This window comes from Pygocentrus nattereri, chromosome 18 (genome assembly GCF_015220715.1).
Source record: "Pygocentrus nattereri isolate fPygNat1 chromosome 18, fPygNat1.pri, whole genome shotgun sequence".
NCBI classification, from domain to species: Eukaryota; Metazoa; Chordata; class Actinopteri; order Characiformes; family Serrasalmidae; genus Pygocentrus; species Pygocentrus nattereri.
Genome location: NC_051228.1, coordinates 15,919,448 through 15,941,682, shown reverse-complemented (window position 1 = coordinate 15,941,682; position 22,235 = coordinate 15,919,448). Strand labels below are relative to the sequence as shown.

General features: G+C 37.9%; 1 protein-coding gene across 2 annotated transcripts in view; it reads left to right on the top strand.

The window, feature by feature from the left end:
* The first annotated feature begins 20,032 nt into the window (after positions 1 to 20,032).
* LOC108425192 (cAMP-specific 3',5'-cyclic phosphodiesterase 4D-like) overlaps positions 20,033 to 22,235 on the top strand; it is a 264,509-nt gene continuing 262,306 nt past the window's right edge. The window contains exon 1 of one of the 2 annotated variants that reach the window (XM_017693666.2): positions 20,033 to 20,117. In XM_017693666.2, the coding sequence (XP_017549155.1) occupies positions 20,073 to 20,117 (45 nt within the window). In that variant the 5' untranslated portion in view covers positions 20,033 to 20,072. The remainder of the gene's footprint in view (positions 20,118 to 22,235) is intronic. The other variant, XM_017693667.2, reaches the window with a different exon arrangement.

Below are 22,235 nucleotides of genomic sequence, written 5' to 3'. Positions count from 1 at the left end.
TAAATGAGCTGTTTTCTGATTGGTCTAGTCTGAAGTATAGTCTGAAAGATTCCATAAAAATTTTAACTTGAATGCGCAGGGCTCAGCTAAACGCTGAATAAGCAGATGTATGTAAATGTGATGGTTTTAATGGCATCACAAATACAGAAAGCCATTGTGCAGCTTTGTGTTAGTTTATGGACTGTACAAACTGCGGCGTGAATGGTACGTTTTGAAATTGTATTTACATACTACGTCAAACTCTTTCATTACAAAAAATAACATGATATGATGCGGGCCCTTTAAGACTCTGCACATTGATTGGCATCGTGTTATTGTTAATAATGTTTTTGCATGGAATTCAGTTTCGGCAATGCAGGAATTGTAATTGAATGTCTTTTGACTTGAAGTTGTTAGAAAAGTAATTTTGCTATGTAGGTCTTTCCTCTCTGCTCTTCCTCTCTGCTGCGCTCAACTGGAAGATTTACATATCTTTGAATATATGGAGATAGATATTCAAACTTGCAGCACCACAAAGAGTTCATACAAGTTGAGGCTCAGTAAAACGAGATAGGTGGCCATACAGAGCTTAGTACTTTGGATAATGTCGTAAAGCTGATGGTGTAAAGTTACCCAAAAAGTAGTGCTTCCCTCTTTTATCTCTAACTGGCTCGTGCTTCACTTATAGTCTGCAAACAAACGCTAAGATGGATCTTGAAACCTGACAAGCCGAGTTTAAACCCAGTAAGGTGCGGTGCTGCTGAAATTACACAAACAATAGAGTGAATAAGCAGCGTGGGGGCTTAGAGCTGATTAAAGCCTGAATGAGCTCTGTGGTATACAGTGTTTGTGGTACACTGCACAGGCTCTGCTCCTGTAGTTAGTCAAAGCCAGCTCTGCTGGTTTGAAGGGGGGGCGGTGACACATTATTGGCTGGGCTGCTTGGAAGCTCAGCCTCATCTTTTTAAGTGAGTGTATAAGAGCGTTCAGCTTTGAGTTACCAGGATTTTTGTGGGCATGTCCTCACCGTTGGAATAAAAGGGCAGATTGTTCAGCCACCTTTTGTTCACTAAGGGTTATGCATTTCTTCATTGCTTGTGGGACGTTTGCCTTCGTAAGTCAGCCAAGGAAGACAGGTGAGTTTCTTTGGTCTCCATGGTTCAATGAGTGTTTAGGTGACTTGGTGTTACTTTGTAGCATATATGGAGTTTTTTGATAGTTGTTTAAGGATCATGTTTCTTTGTGGTCTCAGTGCACAGTCAGTTGTTTAGTTTTCTTTTTGTAATGACACCTGTGGGAGTTTCTCAGACCAGAATACAGGTTGGATTGTGTAGATATTTCCTTGTGAGGGTTTTTTTCTTTAGTAATATTTGGCTTTAAATTGCAGTCAAAGCTTAACTTTTAAGTTAAGGCTTTATACTGTGCCTCAGAAGTAGCCTATATGTGACCTTCTCAGCGAAAGATTCTTGGATTTGTGAGGATTATCTGGCTCCTTATATGTGGAGGAAGATGCAGAGGTGAGATGCAACATTAAAGAACAGCGCCATCCACAGATTCTTGTAGGGCTGTAAAATATATTTCTAAAAAAAGGTACTGTAAAGTACATGAAAATGGCAAAATCGTGTGTCATTTTGTGTCCTGATGAAAGCATCACAATGTGCTGATAAAAGATTTGGTGCTTCTCCAAATATGGAGTACCTGGGATTGTTTTTGCTTTGGAAGTTATCGTGTAGCGGGATGCAAACTGATTCTGCCGAACCGTAAAAGTGCAACTCTTTCTTTGAATTTGCATTAACCATGCATCACTTCTTTGTTTATGTTTTTACTAAAAAAAAGGATTTCCGGGTTTATCATTGAAATAGTTGTCAGTGAGAACAGAAATCTTTGGGTTGTAGGGGCTGTTTTGCTGTATATTTAAAGATGTACAATGTAGTACTTTTTTGGTTAAAATGAAAAGAAGCAGCCTTAACTACTAGAATAGCAATGAGTACGGAGAAAAAAACACTAAACTATGGTGATTGTGTGCTGCCTAAAATAGTAATTTAAACATCAGAGGTGTCAGGTCAGACTTTGTAGGAATTTTTCGGACCACGCTGTATGTCTTTCCATTTTAACGTCACACTCTCGTCCAGCTCGATGTTTAGGTCTCAGATGCAAAATAAGTGCTATATTGATGAAGGTAAGATGACAAAATGTTCTTCCAAACATTGTGTGCAATTACACATTACCACCAGAGAGGTCTCTAAATCCCCAAGTCTTATATAGTGTAACTATTTTTTGTTAGTTTTTATTAGTTTCTGATTAAATAACAACCCAATTCTTTTGATTATATATCTGAAGTCATATTGTAATTCTCATGCCCATATTAGTATGTTTTGGATCTAAGCTTATTTCAGCAAGGAGCAACCTTTCCCAGATTACCTACAGAAGACAGCAAGATTTATCAGATTTGAAAAGGAAATCTATTTAAAGCAAAGCAAAAGCAAGCAAAGCAAAGCACTTAGAATATTTAATATGGGCACAACTGCGACTTCCGGATGGAATACTAAACTTCAGAGGTCTATTGTGTTGCCCCTTTAGGCAAAGCAAACAAAGTTGGAGAGCACAAGTTAGCATAATTAACTCTTGCAGAATAACATTTGAGTACAGGTAGTTGCTTTAAGACTTAAAGTGTTTTATGCACAGCTTCCTCTAAAATTCCATTGTAACACAGCAGTGAAATGGTGAATTATCTGTATTACACTATTACAGTAATTCAGTATTTTTAGCAAATACACAATATGAAATATCTACTCTATATCCCCGTACTCTGGTGCTGTTTGTTTATTTAATGTATCAGATAGACAATATAGTCTGCATAAATGTAGAGTCCAGTGAAAGCATGTCCCTTAGAAGCCGTCTGAAGCAGGGATTCAAATCAAGCCAATGTCAGATTCAAATATATAGTGTTTCAGAGGAGCAAAGATCAACATTTACTGGAAACCAGGCTTTTTGGGTCCAACCCGGATGTTAGCCATTAGTGGGTGTCAGTAAGGGTATTGTTAGTGCTTCTTTCATATGAAAAATATCTCAGTGTTTATTGGGCTGAAGCCTTTTACAAATATAACTTTTATCCCACTTAGAAGCTCAGCTTCTGTGTGTGATGATTGGCGGAGACTGGACCAGTATGGACACTGTAATATGCATGACTGACATGGACTTGAACTTGAACTAGCCAGGCTCAGTGCTGTTACAGTATAAGGGTCATTTGAAATCATTTCTGGTTCAATACAACACATGGATTTTATGGCTGTTTTCCATCGGCATTTGGAAAATACTGTGAATAAAGTGTGAATATAGAGTTCTGGTGATTTTCTTTAATTTCCTAAGTTTATTGTCAACAGTAAAGCATTGAATAAGTGCTTTTTAAAGCAGCAGAGCTTAAATGTAATTTTAGAAGATAGCGTATAGGAAATAAATTCAAAAGTTTAGAATGAATGATTTCAATAAAATTAAATACATTTGTTTGCAGATAAATTTATACATTGATGTCAGTATGCTAGTGCAGTGTGCCTTTACAGGTTTTGAATTACTAGAAATTGAGAATCTAAAAAACAAGAGGAAAACTGGTGTTACATTTTTCTAGACTGATGAAAGAACAGAGCTATAGACTGATAAATCTCTATAGCATCAGAAATTACTTTATAGAATATTAATGTCCCAAATACCTTGTGTGTACTCTTTTAAATATATACTTATATTTAATTGTATCATAATTTCTTATTGTTCCCAAAAATACTTGTATTGACCTTTTGGCTCAGATGGGAGGCAATATTTTTGTGATATTTACATCCAAATATACAAATCCACTGGCAATTACTGCATGTAAAATAACCTTGACTTCATATGAAAAGTTTTGAATGGTAGTCTGTGAGTCTGTTTTTTGCCTTTAGAATATCACCACCTGTGCTTCCTTGGTTTCAGAAAGCATCATCCAATGTGCACTCACCAGCCACTTTATTAGGTACTTTATTTGCTAGTAAAAGGTTGAACCATTAATTCTTCGTGGCATACTTTAAACAAGGTGTTGGAAACATTCCTCAGAGATTTTGTTTATTTATTTGAGTTCCTGTTGCCTTTCTATCATCTCGAACCAGTCTGCCCATTCTCCTCTGACCTCTCACATTAACAAGGCATTTTCTTCCACACAACTGCCGTTCACTGGATATTTTCTCTTTTTCTGACCATTCTCTGTAAACCCTAGATACGGTTGAGCATGAAAATCCCAGTAGATCAGCAGTTTCTGAAATACTCAGACCAGCCCGTCTGTCACCAACAACCACGCCACGTTCAAAGTCACTTAAACCATCTTTCTTCCCCATTCTGATGCTCGGTCTGCACTTCAGCAAGTTGTCTTGACCACCTCTACATGCCTAAATGCATTGAGTTGTGGCCATGTGATTGGCTGATTAGCTATTTGTGTTAAGCAACTGAACAGGTACCTAATAAAGTGGACAGTGAGTGTATATCTAGTAAGATGAAGACAACCATTCTTACCTTGCAATACTGTCTTTTTAATGAAAGCTCAGGATGAGCAAATATCTAATGCTCACTTTAACAAGAAGATTAAATTACATGTATTTGATAAAAGTCAAAATGCGACATTCTGATGGAATGGTTCCAATTTTTATGAGTTTAGGAAGTTTTCCTGTATAGCAATAGTACAATTTTACTTTGGCCTAGCAGTCTATTAAAATGGACCTAAATTCACCGTAATCAAACTCTGAAGAATATGCTTCAGATGTTTGTCAGAATCTGGTCTGGACTGTCTCAAGCGTCTTTTTCTCTTTGTTTATTGGAAGACTTACAAAGCCTCTTCTGAATACTGGACAGACAGGGTTAGGGTTAGTGAGTAATTCTCAGTAAGAGACCAGCTAGAATTGTTCGGATGGAAGGCAAAAAGAGACTAAAAGCTAGAAGAGAAAAATATGAAAAAAGGTATGTTAATTCAGTCCAGAACCCTCAAAATTCATTTCACAATAGGAAGGTCTCAAATGTGCCTTGTCATGGTCCAAAAAGCGTCAGTGGATTTATGCCAGCTCATCTCCAGCCTTAAAACATTCTAGAATTGTGGCTGTGTTTTAAAGATGAGATCATGTGTCGTAAGGATGAAGTCATGCTGGATTTTGGGTTTATTATTGGCTCTATCACTACTGTGTTTAAGAAGGATGTTTACCCTGTACCAGTAAGGCCCTACTCACATCTGTCATTAGCATATTTCCTTGGTGATCCCAGTATAGTGTGAATGGGGTCCAGTGTGTCTTGTTGACACTTAGTTCATAGTTAGTAGAGGGTGGAATGGTCAAAAATACAATGTAATTGAAATGTATGAATATGGAATACTAGTACTGTGGCAGCAGTTGTGTTCTTAGTGATTTTCTCCATGTAATAATGTAATAATATTTTGTATAATACATGCTATGAAGAATTGAGGCTTTTTTGAGAGCAAAGGGGGGCCCTACCCAGTAGTATATTGTTCCTAATAAAATGATCACTGTATGTTGTCGGGGGAAAACCTTGTATCTCCAAAATAGTTTTTACAGGAGAAGGAATAATCCTACTTTTGATGTAAGTCAATGGAACCAGAACTTTTTCCAAGTCATTTTGGGTCATTTCTTCTGGTCCATTCATCATGAAATTTATACACAATGTAAAGGACAACAGGCATATTCAAATTATGTCAAAAACTGAAAAAAGTTGAAAAAACTGAAAACAAAAATGAAATGGAGATATATAATAAAAACAAAATTAGCTTCAGTGTTTTATTGGTTAAACAGTTTTCCATTCCATCTTCAATGGATCAGCAGTAACTACCTGCTGCACCTGTGCAGCAACTGCTGCAACATTTAAGGTGGAAATGGGAATAAGAGGCCAACTTCAGCTTTGTTGAATTTCTCAAGTTATTTGTCTCAGTTGTGCATCTCATACACTTGTCCCTCTGACTATCAGACAAAATAATAGAGAAATTCATGCTTCAGTACCAGCTCGTGTTCATTTTGGCATTCAGTTATAATGGTCCTGACAAAATTTATACCCGAGGAAGGATTTCAACTGATACACATGATACACCGGTGTACCATCCACTACTGCATAGTGAGTGCCTAAACTACTGCATCATCACAGCTGAGACAACAGCAGCTGCTTTGCATAGCTTCTTTCTTTGCCTCCTCTCCCATTTGTCTAGAAGTCTGTGTAATATAGACATTTATAACAGCTTGCAGATGTGCAGCAAGGACATGTGGGGTATTTATTATAAATATACCCAATAACCTTTTCCCCAGTCACAAAATTGCAAGTGTTTACTGGAGATGCGTTCATGTAAATGCTGGGTTAATGCTGGGAGTAAACGGCTTTATGCCTCACTGTCCATGTATGATCAGATAACTTGAGACAGATGTTGACACCAGGTTTGAACAGAGCCTGATGGATGAGCAACTGGAATGCATAATAAGCCTTTGGGATTCGAAAGCTTTCCTTCTTTCTTTTCATTGTGCTGTCTCACTGCATTGTCACCTCTTTTGGAGTGTGCCATTTCATCTCTATGGTTTATAGACTAGAGTGAGTTGAACTTCTCCATGAATGATTAACATCCTCTGCTGCTAGTCTACAAACTAAAATATAGGCAACAATGCAAGGGGATTAAAACAAATAAAATACAGGACAGCATTTGTGTCCTGAGGGCTGCAAAAGACCAGACAGGCCTTACACCTCAAAGGCTAGAAGGAAAGGCTGTGGAAACAGAGCTTTTCATTCGAGATTGCGTGAAGCTGGCTTACTAAATGCAAGATGCAGAGAAGGTTAATGCATATGAATTATGTATCTGTGGTTTTTGCTGTCATTATGTTGGTTGTTTATATTTGCCAGACTCTTCTAGTATGAACGTCATGCCAAATCTTAGAGCAGGGGCCTCTAGGTTCTCCATGAGGGACTGGTTGGAAAAAGGTACAGGGAAAAAAGTGTTATGCTGTTCATTTTTAGTTATAACGCTCAGCACCTACCTGCATTTTAAAAAAAAAGTCATAAAACAATATTTAGGACATCAGGCAGGGCATGTATAACCATCTCCTGTAATATCTTCCTGTGAGGCTTTTAGATGCATTAAACTCTTCAGGTTTGTGGTTCCTGTCACCACCACTGTGAACAGTTCTGACTTGGTAAGTGTCTCTATTACACATATTCTGGGAACTGCTACTGTACTTGTACTGGGGAAACGTTGGTACAGTTATGATTAAGACCAGTTTTATACCTTGGTAATACAACCAGCCCCTCATAAGAGGATAGATTAGGACTGAATCTTTCATGCTAAATGATAGGTAGATCTAGTGCATATTTATTGTATATTTTTATTTGTATATATGGCTGTAGATATTTTTTGTATATATTCTTCTTTTTACATTGTATCACCCTTATTATTATAACTGTCCTGTGTTGTGTGAATGCTAATGGCTGCTAAATTTCTTGGGGATTAATAAAGTATCTGTCTATCTATATCGTTATTAGTTTCTTATAGTTATATCTTATTAGTTTCCCCAAAGAACACATCATTAAGAGCTGCGATGACAGAACAGATCAGATTACTTTGCTGGGATTGAAGCCTGCTCTCCCACATGGGGGACAAGTATTTCAACCACTTGACTAAGCATTTAGTTAAAAACACAAACGTGCAAAAACTACTCAGAAGCAAAAACTAGCTGTAAAAATGCATCAAACATCAGGATTGTTCTCATGCCCAGTGTTATGTTTTATATGTGTGAGGCAGTAATGGCTGCTATCACAGTAAGCAAAAAATAAATAAGTAAATAAACAAAAATATTCATTCGTTCTTATGTGCCTATATATATATATATATATATATATATATATATATATATATATATATATATATATATATATATGGTTTTGTAGCTTTTATAGAAAATGCTATTGAGGTAATGCTGGCTGTGCCTCAGCCTTTTAGTGCACAAAAATACTGAACGAGACTTTGTGATTTTTTTTATTTTGCTGTTTACTTGAAGGACAGGTTAGTTAGATCTCGATTTACAGGTCGAAATAAAAGTTTGTACTTGCCTCTTCCAATCAGAAGCACATTATTTTAATAGTAATTTATCGCTTCCCATATCGTCAACATGATATTTGACAGCTTTTTCGACCATTTCATGTCAATATCGTACAGCCCTACCTGTAATCTTACCATTTGTCTTTATTTTTCAGTAGATGTTCAAATACTTTTGCAGTTTTTCTTGGTCATTTTATTATCTTCACTTTGTGCTTTTTAAAATGGTAAAGGACAGTAAAATTGTAATTTATAATGATTTAATCTGTAGTATGCATCGCACCAAATTGTGTGCAGCGTTACAGTTAGCAGTCTTTCTTTCTCTCAGACATGCCTACTCTCAAACACAAATAATCACTGCTAGCGGAGGAGGACATACTTTCAGGAGAGTAGAAGGTGACCTACAGAGCAGTGACATCACTAGTTTCCCCCGCTCCCATAGTCTCTGGAATTGCTTGTCAAAGGTGTTGGCTTTACACAGACTTTGGCTGTGGAATTTGTCTGGTTTGATAAAGTCTCTGACCTCCAAGTGAACAACTGTGCTCAAGCTTACATTGTAGATTTGGGATTTAGTTTCCAAGAGAAAGTGTTGATTCTCATATGCAGTACATCACTTTATGCTTACGTGTTTTAGTACAAGTTTTTTTAATTTAGCATGTTTGCCCAAGTTTTATTACACATTGTATGACTTAGGATTAGCTCAGTCAGTGAGCACTAAAGTCCCTGTAGTTGCTGATAAATAAGCCTTAGTATGTAATAAGCCTGGATTATAGGGAAAATTTTAAATCTTTCAGTATTCAATTTGACCACTCAGAGAAGCACTAAATCACCTTTTCCCAAACTCACTTTAGCAGCTGCACAAATCTTTCTCATGTGCATCTGAAATGACTGAAGGAGATCTTACTGAGGAGTCTGATCCCTTAAAATCTCAGGCTTATTACACACTAAGGCTTATTATTCAGTAACTACAGGGAATTCAATGCAAACTGGCTGAGCTGTTCTTAGGTTATAGAAGTGTTTATAAAACTTTGGCCATTTAAGAGGGTTAAATATAAAATAATCCACTTGCATAGCAAAGCAGAAAGTTGCGCAAATAAAAAATCAAAAAATAATTTAAAAACAAAGAGAAAATGGGACTCCTAACAGTGTCTCAGGGTACTCTCATATCTATGTTACCTTCTGGTTCTGTCCTTTTAGTTTATGCTGTTATAGTTAGATCTGCTGGAGTAACCAACCACGCTCTGGGGGAAATCATATTTATTACAGTCATACTCCTGAGCAGAACTAATTTTGTCTCTTTACTCTTCCTGAGATAATGACTGCCCTCCCATCCTGCTGAAGACTGACCATCAGTGTCTCCTCCTCACCATCACCAGCCTGCTCTCCTGCTCATTTGTGCCAACTGCAACAGCCTCAATTACATCACTGTGCAATTTAGATGTATCAGCATTGAGATAGGATGGGACTGTTTCAGCTCACTCCCACTTTTCATAAAGACTCGGTCAGAAACTGCCTCAGTCAGAAACTGCCTCTACCAGTTTCTAAAGCTTTACCATCCAGTCTTCAAACAGAGATCCTTTTAGCTTTTATTTGGTATTTAGCTTATTAAATTGTAAACACTGTTTGTCCAGAGGAGGATGGGTCTCCCCTTGTGAGTCTTGGTTCCTCCCAAGGTTTCTTCCTCCAGACTGAGGGAGTTTTTCCTTGCCACCGTTGCCTCTGGCTTGCTCACTGGGGGATATATGTTGTAACTGTGTGTTTTCAAACTTCTGTAAAGCTGCTTTGTGACAACATTGTTGTAAAAAGCGCTATGCAAATAAGCTTTGAGTTGAATTAATCAGATCTGTATACATCTGCAGGTATTTCTTTCCATCCTTCCTCTGTGAGAAGACAACTCAGTGCTGTGAGTCTGTAAAGAAGCCCTAGCTGAGAAAATAAAAAGAGACAAATCAAACAAAGGTGCTCTTAGTGTTCTCAGTGCCCATGCTTGAATTTAGACTTCAACAAAACTGATTGTGTTTGAGATAACCTGGATGAAGAAAAGCAAAAAATGCAACCAACTTCTAAGACTGAACTTTGGAGGTGTTGAAAAACATCCCTGCAGATTTCTGTGACAAAACTGAAAGCAAGTCTCCTGAAATTCCGCAAAATGGTTTTGTTAAATATGTTTTCTGCATTTTTGTGACCCTGAATATCTTGTCCTTCATGGCATGTTTAATTGGAAATTGAATAACTGAGTCTATTGTAGGTTCTGTGTGAACCTTGGAAGTGAAGGCTAGCTGCAGTTTTTTAGCTCAAAGAATCATTGTTCCTGCTGCAGCTGGATACTGTGGCATGCTGGAGTTTACTTCATGATTGTTAGAGCTGTTTTTGCCCCTAGCTTTTTGCAGATCTGCCAGCTGTAACAATGTTGGCCTAGAATGGCCTTACACTCTAGACCCATCTGCCTGGAAGCACGCTAAAGCTATAAAAGAGGTAGGCTTGTAATGTGATAATGACGGAGGGTATTGCTGCAAAACAAAGGAAAGAAGGGTGGAGCAAGGAAGCATGATGGGGAGAAACTGTAACATGAAGCAGAGTAAGCAGGGAAATGAAAAGGGATTTTTTAGAATGTGTTATGAAATTAGCAGTTTTGTTTAAATTGATTTACTAGCTCCTGTTCCTGTTTGATTTGCCATATTATCTTATGGGTTATTTTTCTCTAAAACATTTAGCATTACAATTCAAAGACACACCAGTTTCCATATGAATAGCATGTGTCACTTGTATTGTAGTTTTGAGCCACAGCGGTGTAGCTGCTTTGAACACAGCTTGGTGCTTCAAAGAGAGATACCCTGATGATAATTTGACTAGACTAATGAACACTGTCTAGTTTAATCAATTACATTGAGCACACACTGCAAGCTCTTGTCTGTGTAACATTTTTCCATGAGATCATTCTTCATGTCAGTCAGCTGTAGTGTCATTCTGGATTGAAAGGCTATTCTTATTATTTGTTGAATGACATGAAAAGGAATTAAAAGTGCTGTGGTGATATTTATGCACAGTGTTCACAATTTTTCCCCTCTGCCACGAGAAAGGACAATTCTACTAACATTTGAAAAAATTCTGCGTAATTGTTAAGAGGTTAACAAGGCCATTCAGAGTGGTTTGGAGTGAAATGCAGCATTCTAGACAAACTTAGCAAATCAAAATGCAACAGTGGTGATCGGAATCAGACATCTGATGTTTTTAATGCCTCTGAATGCTGCCTCACTGCTCAGGATTATTATGAATATGCTAATGCGTAATGCATCAGACGAGTTTTAAGATGAGGTTTTAGTCTAAAACATATCTTTTTAGACACACTCATGGTGGTGTAAAGCTAAGCAGTCCTCAAAGAAAACTTTACAGATTTACCACTGTTTTATATTATCAGCATTATATATAAAACTTCAAAAAACATGTAGATTCACTTGTCATTTTGGATAGCAAATAAAATGGCTGTATTTTTTTTATTGCTTTTTACAGGTCTTACAACACGAATACAAAAAAAAAGACATTCAAAAACAAAAGTACTAAAACAACAACTACAAAGTACAGCCTTATAATCGTGAATCAATATGCAAATAAAATAACATGAAAGGAAAACTGAAAAATGAAAACAATGAAAAAACAAAACATTAATCTATATAAAAATATATACATTTATACATACACACATACATACATATACATACACATACCCATATACACACACATATACATATATACATACATATACACATAAAGGTGGGGAAAAAAAAGGTGGGGGGGGGGGGGGGGTTTGGGACTATTGTGCGTTCAAGAGGGGGGAGTGCCAAAGTCTTCCGCAGGAAGCTGGGGGAGGGACCTAAAAAAGGTGATGAAAGGTGACCAGCACCTATGAAAGTTGTCCACTGAACCCCTCAAACTAAACTTGATCTTCTCGAGGTGCAAAAAGAAAACAACATCTTTTAGGCAGAGGGAATGAGAGGGAGGAGAGGGAGACTTCCAGTTTATAAGAATTCTCCGCCTTGCCAATAACAGAGCAAAAACTATAGATTCCAATTCTCGGGAATTCAACCGAGTACTGCCGATGTAAATACTAAAAATAGCTAGTAGAGGCCAGGGACTCGGATGTTTATTAAAGACTGTTGAAAGAGTAGAATATACAAAGTCCCAAAATCTCCACAATTTGCGACAAGACCAAAACATATGAGAGAGGGTCGTTGGGTCCTCGTCGCAGCGGGGACAAGTTGGCTTAACCTCTGGATAAATTTGTGCTAATTTAGCATTGCATAGATGAGCTCTATGAATAACTTTCAGTTGCATTATGTTTAGTCTTGCGCAAGAGGTTGAGGAGTTAATTCTAGCCAAAGCTTCAGTCCACCATCTCTCGTCCAACTCAAGTCCTAACTCCGCTTCCCATTTAGCCTTGGCATAAAGCAAATCTTTGCTTTATGAAAAGACAAGATCTTATTATAAAAATAGAAATAAGCTTTCCCTCAGTTTTTGCAGTAGAAAAGTCCTCCCATGGGAGAGCTGGGGGGCATTCCAGAAACATGGGAAAAAGGAATTGTGCACAGTGTCAAACTTTTTTTTTAGAAAAATCTAAAAAGGTCTGTTCTAGGAAGCCCAAATGTAGAGACTACTGAAGAGAAACTATGAAATGTTTCATCAAAGAGATCCTTAAAGGTGGTAATACTTCTCCTCTCCCAGCTTATAGATCTAGAGTGCAGGGTTGCAGGCTTAAATAAATGATTTTTACATATTGGACTTAAAACAGACGCCTCAGTAAAATGAAACATTCTGCGAAACTGAGTCCAGATCTTTAGCGTAGACACAACTAACGGGTTAGAGGAGAAATGAGAGGAAAGTATGGGAAGAGAGGAATAAACCAAGGTGCGAATAGAAGACGAGTGACAGGAAAGGGATTCCATAATACACCATGCAGCCTCTGGGTTTTTAAACCAAAATGCCATTTTTTGTATGTTGGCTGCACAGTAGTAATACATAAAATTAGGGAGGGCCAAGCCACCAGAAGAACGGGGACACTGAAGAATTCCTTTCCTGATGCGGGGGACATGACCACCGCAAATAAACCCAGTGACAGCCTTATCTATAGAAGCAAAAAAGGATTTGGGGAGAAAAATAGGAAGACATTGAAACAAAAAAGAGAATTTAGGAAGGACATTCATCTTAATACACTGTACCCTACCTGCTAAAGAGAGGGGAAGGCTACTCCGGGATTTCCGTTTGTGTAATTATACAGGCAGCAGCATTAATTGGGTAAAATGCGCTTTTGGAGAAATTTAGCTTAAGCCTGAATATAAACCAAATTCTACTAAAATGGAATTAATAATAGGAATGGCAGACAGGGGGTGAGTTATATATATATCAAGAGATCATCCGCATAGAGGGAAACTATTTTCAATTCCGTACCTCATGATTCCTTGTACTCCAGGAGCAGTTTTAAGAGCGATTGAGAGAGGTTCTATGGCAATAGCAAAAAGTAAGGGCGATAAGGGACATCCTTGGCGTGTACCTCTGTGTAAAGAAAAGTAATCAGAATATACAGAGTTTGTATGGACACGAGCTAATGGTGCAGTATAGAGCAGCTTAATCCAGGAAATCATATTTCCAAACCCAAATTTATTAAGAACAAAAAATAAATAGTCCCATGCTATACGGTCAAAGGCCTTCTCTGCGTCTAGCGAAACAACAGCTTCTGGAATTTGCAAATTATCTAATGTATATAATATATTTAGAAGTTTACGAATGTTAGAAAATAAATGCCGCCCTTTAATAAAGCCTGTTTGGTCCTTTGATATAATAGATGGGAGGACAATTTCAATGTGTCTGGCCAGAATCTTAGCTAAGATTTTGTGCTTGTTACAAAGCAAACTGATGGGACGATATGAGCTGCAAAAAGTGGGATCTTTATCCTTTTTAGCTACAAGTGAGATATTAGCCTGCATCAGGGAAGGAGGCAAGGAACCCCTTTCCAGTGACTCGTTAAATACCTCCAGCAAAAGAGGTGACAGTTGGTTGTCAAACTTCTTAAAAACTCTATACCAAATCCATCTGGTTCAGGGGATTTACCACTACTTAAGGATCTAATAGCCTCTGAGATTTCCCCTACTGTGAATGGGCGATCTAAATCTTCAGCCAGTATAGGATCAAGAACCGGGAGTGCTAGTTTGTCTATAAATGAGTGCATAGCAATAGTATCAGTCGGGCCATCCAAGGTATATAATGAAGAGTAGTCATTTTTAAAAGCCTTGTTGATGTCTTTAAGATAAAAATCAATAAATTTCCATGCGTATCCCTAACTTGGTGTATTAGTCTGGACGCAGCCTGTCTCCTTAACTGATGCGCTAGTAGACGCCCACTTCTTTCACTATATTCATTAAAAAAAACCTTGAGAACGTAAAATAAAGGCTTCAGCATATTCTGTGGAAAACAAATTGAATTCTGCTTGTAGGTCAAGACGTTTTTTAATTAATTCTGGAGTTGGACAAGAAGAAATCTGACTGCCTAAAGGTAATATAGAACTAGAGAGCTCGTCCAACTTTTTCTTGTTGGTGTTCTTAATATATGGGGTGTAGGAGATAATTTCACCACGAATAACAGCTTTGAACGACTCCCATAGCACTGAATTCGAAATAGAATCAGTTTTGTTAGTGTGTAAAAAAAACAAATGGAATCTGAGATCATTGTACAGAAATTCTCCTCTGAGAGTTGTGTTGGATTAAAACGCCATTGAGGGGGGTCTCTCTGATAATGACTGAAGGTAAGATCCAGCTGCAGTGGTGCATGGTCTGAAATAACTATCGGCAAATACTGAACATGGGTAATAAACTGCATGAGCTCGCGATTGACAAAAAAATTGTCAATTCGAGAAAAGGAAGAATAGAAAGAGAGTAGAAAGAGAAAGATCTCGACTGAGGGTGAAGTTCGCGCCATGGGTCACCACAGCCATTTTCATCAATAAAGCAGGACAACGATGATGCCATTTTTGAGGGTACTGTTGACGTCAGTTTTGATCGATCTAGCGTGGGGTTCATAACACTAATAATGTCACCTCAGAGTACTAATTTGTGCGAATTTAGATCAGGAATGATGGACAGCAACCTATCCATAAAATCGACATCATCCCAATTTGGTGCATATATATTAACTAACACCACTGGAGTTTGATAAAGTGAGCCTACTACAATAATATATCTACCATACTGGTCAGATATGATATTGGAAGGTGTAAAATGTATTCTTTTATTAATCAATATTGCTACTCCCCTAGATCTACTACTATAGTTAGAGTGAAATACTTGGTTAACCCAGGGCTTACGCAGTTTCGTACGTTCAAATCTGGACAGGTGGGTTTCTTGGAGAACTATTATATCCACCTTCATGGATCTAATATGATTAAAAACCTTTACAGCTTTAATTCGAGACTGCAGGCCCCTGATATTCCAGGAAATAAATCTAACTGGATTATTTATATTGGAAGCCATTGTTTAACTGAGAAGAAGAGACGTAGATGAAGAGAAGAGATGATGCAGTAGAGAGCATAGGTGTATAATGCAGACAAAGGCTGAAAGCATAGCGACCTGGAGAAGGAAGAGAAAGTGACTTTGGGGAGGGAAGCGGTTCTCCAGGTCATCTAGCTTATCAAGCAGTGCGGAGTTTTCCGTAGTGAGTGATCTGCATCGATTTTCCAGGTGAGCTATCCTATCGCTGTGATCTTAAGTAGAGGCTTCCAGGGCTTTGAGGCTCTCTGAATGATATTCGAGCGTTTGCTTGATTGAGTCCAGAGTGTCAGCAGTGGGCTGTAGAGCACTGGACAGAGCCACCGTCCTCTCTGAGAGCAAAGAACTTTTCAGGTTTTTGAGCGCTGACAAGAACCAAGTCAGACAAGTCAGCCATGATGTTAGCTGCCGGGGAGCTAGGCCTCTCTGAGGGTGCCGCTGTGTCGTGGGAGGGGCTGCCCGCTGCGTGGGCTCGAGAGCCGGTAGAGTCCTTAGCATGTCGCCCCGAGCTAGCTCCCGCATTTAGCGATGGCTCCAGAGGTGATTGTGAGCGAGCCACGGTGGGTGCAGTTTTGAGCAAGCTTCTCTCTCTCAAATTGCGCGACATCAGACTAATCCTGGTCCAGGTAAGAAAGGCGTCAGGGAGTTTTCAACAAGGTAGTAACTCTGTTGTCGCAAAAGCAACGAGTATGTTAGTGTGTCGCTACGGGAGCAGTGCTATCGCGCGTCTATTCGGAACGCATTCCTAACCGGAAGTGCATAAAATGGCCGTATTTGATTGCTACTCCTAATTTCTGTTACCACCACTGTAAAGAACTTAGTACTTTTCATCTGCAATGTAAAATGTCTGTTCAAACCACTTTAAAAGACTTAACGTAAATGTCAGTTAACGTAGTTGAATCATACAGAAATTTGGCCTATAAACCTTCTTTAGTTTCCGTTTGATGCTTCATCTTTTTGAACTCTGCAGCATGTAGCACTGTTTAATAACTCGGTTTGAGGAATGCACCATGTGCCCAATTTCCCGCATGATCCAGCAGATGCTGCATTGGCTGGTGTGTTTGGCTGGAAAAGAGATGGATCCTGGCATCCTTCCATCTCAATTAGAAAAGCACACTGCAATCTGTAGGAATCCCAGTGACGGGAGGCACTTGGCAAATGTTTGATTCATTCACATGAAAGCAGTTCTGTCCAAATATTACCTAAACTCCTTAAACCCCACGGGTCTGTATACGGGCTCACAGCTAAGTTCCTCACTCTCATAACTGTGTAACTTTGGTATTTATTTCATAGTAGTTAGTGAATAATAAGCTTAGGGTTCAAGGGGTTGTCTCAGTGTTATTTTTATTTTGGTAGCCATAGGCATTTTGAAACAGGAGATTCTGTTAGATTTCACAAATAAATTCGGGGTCCTCAACCTTGTTGGTTTATGGCCTTTATCACATATTTGCTTCAATTTGTAATCTAAATTTGTTTACTTGAGTCATTGCAGTCGTGGGCCAGAGCACTGAAGTAGGAATCTTTATTGCTTTGCCTTAAGGGTAATGGAATAAAATCCTATGTATGAGATCATAACTCTGTAAGCCCTGCATTGACATTCACTGTATTTTTATGACAATGCAGACTGCTTGCTCACTCTCCAGTGCACAGTAAAGATACTCATGGAAGGAATCTGGGCTTTGGTTTGTTAGAGTCTAGCCCCTCGTTGGCCTGCTCTGGTTATCTTTAACAATACCTCCTTTTATTATTTTAATACATGTGTCCAACCAGTCAGAATTAGACACAGATATTATTACCATGTTCATCGTAAATCCTCTCTTCCAACCAAGGTAACATTATTGAGCCACTCATTGGACCACTTTGTACTAACATCTTATATTTACCTGCGTCTGTTTCACAGTCTCCTTTTTTCTTGTGACAGCAACCTGAAACGCATTCATTATAGGCTTTACAAGGACAGGGCCATGTGCCTCAGTGATGATTGATGATGTCAGGCAGCACTTTCATGTAAGCCTGGCTGTGAGAGAAACCTGTTGCTTTGGCTTCGTCGTCTTGACATTGCATTGTGATCTCTAACAGTTTCTGTTGTAATTTCTGCCTGTCGTTTCATTTTCAGCTTTATATTCCAGCCCGAAGCCACAGGTCTGAGTTATTGCACATTATTAGCATCAGCTCCCAGAATCATCAGTGGCCTTTCTGAAGAGATTTAGAGAGTCTTTTCTTAGCTCAGGGTCCCCTTTAAAGAGTGGGCTGTGGGACGCTACTGGCTCATCACTTTAGAAAAGATCCATGGTGAGTCACAAATTGGTGTGGCAAACCTTCAGTCTTAAGTATGTCATTATCGCCATTAACTGTGGAAAAAGGCAGTCAGAAAAAAAACGCTGGACTTGTCATCTTCGCAGATTTTTGACACTTTCCAACCCTGCCTACACAAATGTGAAATTACATTATAAGCTTGGTTCCAATCCTAAACATCCGTCATTATGACTTAAGTGACACGTCATGACGTTAAACGAGTCGTTGTTTTCCACTTTTCACATCACACCCAAGATTTTCTTGTCATGAGAGACTATTACAATAATGTCTTTTCTATTGGAAACCTTTCACAGTCTCAGCTTTCTAAATGTCCCCTTCTACATGACAGCAATCCATCATTCTACTGTAAATATTCAGTGTTGCCTGTGCATTTAGCTTCATATAGGACTATATTTGGATTTGGGTACTTTGTGAGTGCATGATCAGGATTGGGCAGGACATGTCATTGGCCAGTATACACTCAACATGTGACACGCAAACATTATATTATTATTTTGGCAGTTCTGTGTTATGATTTTATGATGTAAATACTTTGATCCAGATTTGGTTTAATTAAAACGGACCAATTGCTTTGTTACTGCGATTCATTAGAACAAGTGACTCCAGTGGCATAACTAGGATCTTAATTGCAAAAAAACATAAGAAAATGACTTTCAATGAACACAAATGGGCAATGTAAATATTTCTTTGCTCTGTCTTTATGTCTCAAATAAATATTCTCTAAAGGCATTCTGCTCCACCCACTAGCATCTTAGACTAAATATTTAACATTTTTAAATGATAAATGATGAATGTATCATATTACAGGTTGTGAACGAACCATTTGGAAACGAATGCATAATGAAATGCATTATGAATATCATCAGAGAGATAATTAGATACAAGGGGCTGTCTGAGTAGTGTTGATGGAAGCTAACTGGTGAGGTATGTTGTTAAAAAAAAACTGGGGAGCAATCTGAGGGTCCCAGTAATGATTTTGAGTGGCCAGACTATTGCCCCTCTGCTCCCCAAGAAATTACTCCACTGCCTGGCGGGAACAGAATAATCTAACTGAGATCCTTTTAAGGAGGTCAGTCTTGGTCCACTTACAAGCGAGCTCTTGTGCAGTTTGATAAGTAAGGTCCAAAGATGTCTATATGGACTAAAACAAAATCAACCACTGTCTCCTCTCTGCACATGTAACACTGGATACAGCAATTGTATTTCAAATTAATGTGGCAGATTTTCAGCATTTTACAAAAGCAATATCCACTCAAGGCTGGGTTTTAGAGTCCTTTTGTCTGGAAGACCACAGTAACATGACTTCTCAAAGCTTATTGCTTGACATGACTAGACAGATAAAAGAGGACATGCAGAAAATGAAAGCCATGTAAAAGCTGTTAGGCCAGAGAACAATGGGTTTAAGAAAGCCGGTTGGACATGATCCCATTTGTCATTGCTAAATGTGTCATAAAACCTGCCTTTTTACACATGTGACATTCATTCACATCTGTTGGTTTGATATCAAGTATGTCAGTCTGAACAGTAAGCGTACTGGAACAAAAATAATTGCTTTTTTGCTTAAAAAAATAAATAAAAATGGAACAATTTGGCTATATATATAATCAGTGCACCTCTAGTGTGCTCATGTGTGATCTGGTATTAAAACCAGTGTAACTATTAAAGGCATATGTTGCCAAAAAGCAAATAGGAGTTTACTAAGACACTGCTGAATCTCTCTTCTCATTGCAAGGCATAATTTGCCTGCGTGTGGCTGTCACGGGGCTTTGTGTCTCAATCTGGTGGAGAGAATGCCACAGGATAGGATTAGATTCTCAATAAGGAGCTGAGGATAGGCAGCTTGGCAGGCCTGACTCAAGTATTCTCTACAGTCTGTTGGCCTTGGATTGTGTCTGCTGGAGTGTGTGTGTGTGTTTGTGTGTGTGTGTGTGTGTGTGGACTATTCTACCAAATTAGCTGTCCTACAGTAAAAACTATGTAAAAAAACAATGAAGTATTCAGACTTTAGATGTTTACAAGAATTAGGGTGTGTTAATTACTGCCTAATGCAGATTTTAACATCTTTAACAGGTCTCTGCTTTTTGATGTGCCACTCTTTTCTTTGTTTTTCAGCATATTAAACTTTTAAGACGCTGCAATTTGGAAAAGTCTTCATGATGAAAAAGAATGAATGCGCTGCGAAGGACAGACAAGAGAGCGTGAGTGAATTTCTTTATTTTTGTCTTGATTTATATATAAAGCTAAGAGTTAAGAGTATTTTGTCTGTTACAAAAAATGTCAGGACTCATAATATCTGTCCAACATATATAGATTTTGAACGCAGTCACCTCGTCCTTCCAGTTGTCTGTCAAAACTGTTAGCAGACCTGACTTTTTAACCCTTAAGCTATACTGTATGATTGTATGGTTCATAGAAATGAGTCTATTCACTTATGCACCTTGTGCAAGAAAGCACTGAATGCTATCTGTTTCTTAGGCTCTGGTACCAAGCTGACTGTTCACTGTTGTTGAGTTTGCCATTTTTGTGTGTCTGTGACCAAACTGTGACCAAAATTGTCTGTGGTGTCCACAGCATGTCTCGCACCAAAGTTAGTAGTTAGTGCAACAGAATATTGAGTTTTTTCACCAAGTAATGCAGATCTAGTCTAGCTGAAGACCGACCAGAATAGACCATAACCTCTGTTGCTTTAGGTGCTCAGTTGTTCGTTTGCATTTAGGCCAATATACAATTAAATAAACTATAAAAATGAATAAAATGTTCTACAGAAAAACCTTATACAATTGAAGCTAGTTAAACATTTAGTCCTGCATGTTCCTACGGGTCTCCCAGGCTTGAAATGATTGCCAGATCACATTTTTAATTGAATGAATTTAATTTAATTTGATGGTGTGAATGCCTTTGATTCTTCCCAACACCCAAAGAACACCTGGGATTCATCAGGATGCTCATATTGCACATTGTTTCTGCAATATTGGTCATGGGAAAGCCAGTGTCACAGTAACGATTAAGCAATGTTATATTGTGCCACCCTATAAAGAACTGTATTTATGGATAGTCAGTAAATATAGTATGAAGGACTGTAGTCCTATCTTGACCAGGATTTCCATTCTTATTAATAAAACTGTTAGTATTTGTTATGAGGGCTTTTATAATAATTATATAAACAGAAACCCATGTACAATGGGTTGCTGACCATAAAAAGAATGGATCTTGTATGTTCATAAAACAAATCTTTATTTTATTCCCTTGGAATAGTTCTGTAAATGTCAAGACCAAGAGTTCACTTAAAATGAACAGGAATTTATGTGATGCCTGATTATAAGAGAAGAATAAAAGAGGCTACCCTCATTGTTCTAATAGCTGTACAAAAGATTCAGCAAATAGAAGCCGATAGAGCAAAGGGGTGGAAGATCAAAGCATGATTTTTGCCTTTAGTAAAGATAAAATGGTTTGTTTATTATACATTGGCTTGATCTTGCACTGCAAAATGAAACCTATCAGTGAACTTTTTAAGAAAAAAATGTATACAATGCTTTTTCAGAGTTTAGTCTTGTTGATTAAAGATAAATTAGTGATCATGTTAGCAACCATTACAGCCATTTGTAACATTAGGATCTCAATTTCACTCTACATCCTTCCTATTTACACGTAGCAGCTAAACAGATGCTGCTGTAGTTTTGAGATAAAAGGCCATTTTCTGCCTGGCAAATACACAATATTTGCTGCTGATGCTTGTTTTACACAAATAAGCTCAATTTCTAGGAAACCGTAGTTCAATAGAATCTTTCTTCTCTTCTTAATTAAAAAATGTGTAACCTTACATTATGTATTTGTTATTTTGTCCATATATATACATTTTTTTTAACGTTGCTATATGTTACATTGTCAGAGTGCACAATTGCAATTAGTGAAAATGTTATCGCCCTTGCATCTCTTGGAGAGGGTGTAGTTTTGGTTTCAAAATTAGGGGGTTACAGTGAAGATGAAGACAGTGAAGAACAGAATATCATCTCACAAAATGGAATTCCTCCTTTCTTCCTTTTTTGCTTAATAGCTCCCACAGTAAAAACAAAAACAGGTATTTGTAATTATGTTATGATATACATCTAAGTCAAATTCATTAATTGAGATAGTAAAAAGATAAATATATACTAAATCACAATATATAGGGTAAATTGTGAAAATAATACTTTGTTTTACCAATGTTGTTTTTTTAAATCACTTTAATTTCTTTTAAATTGAAGGTATAATAAAGTGAAGCTTCTCAATTTATTTATCTAAAAAAATTTTTATCCAAATATGCTGTCCCACATTTT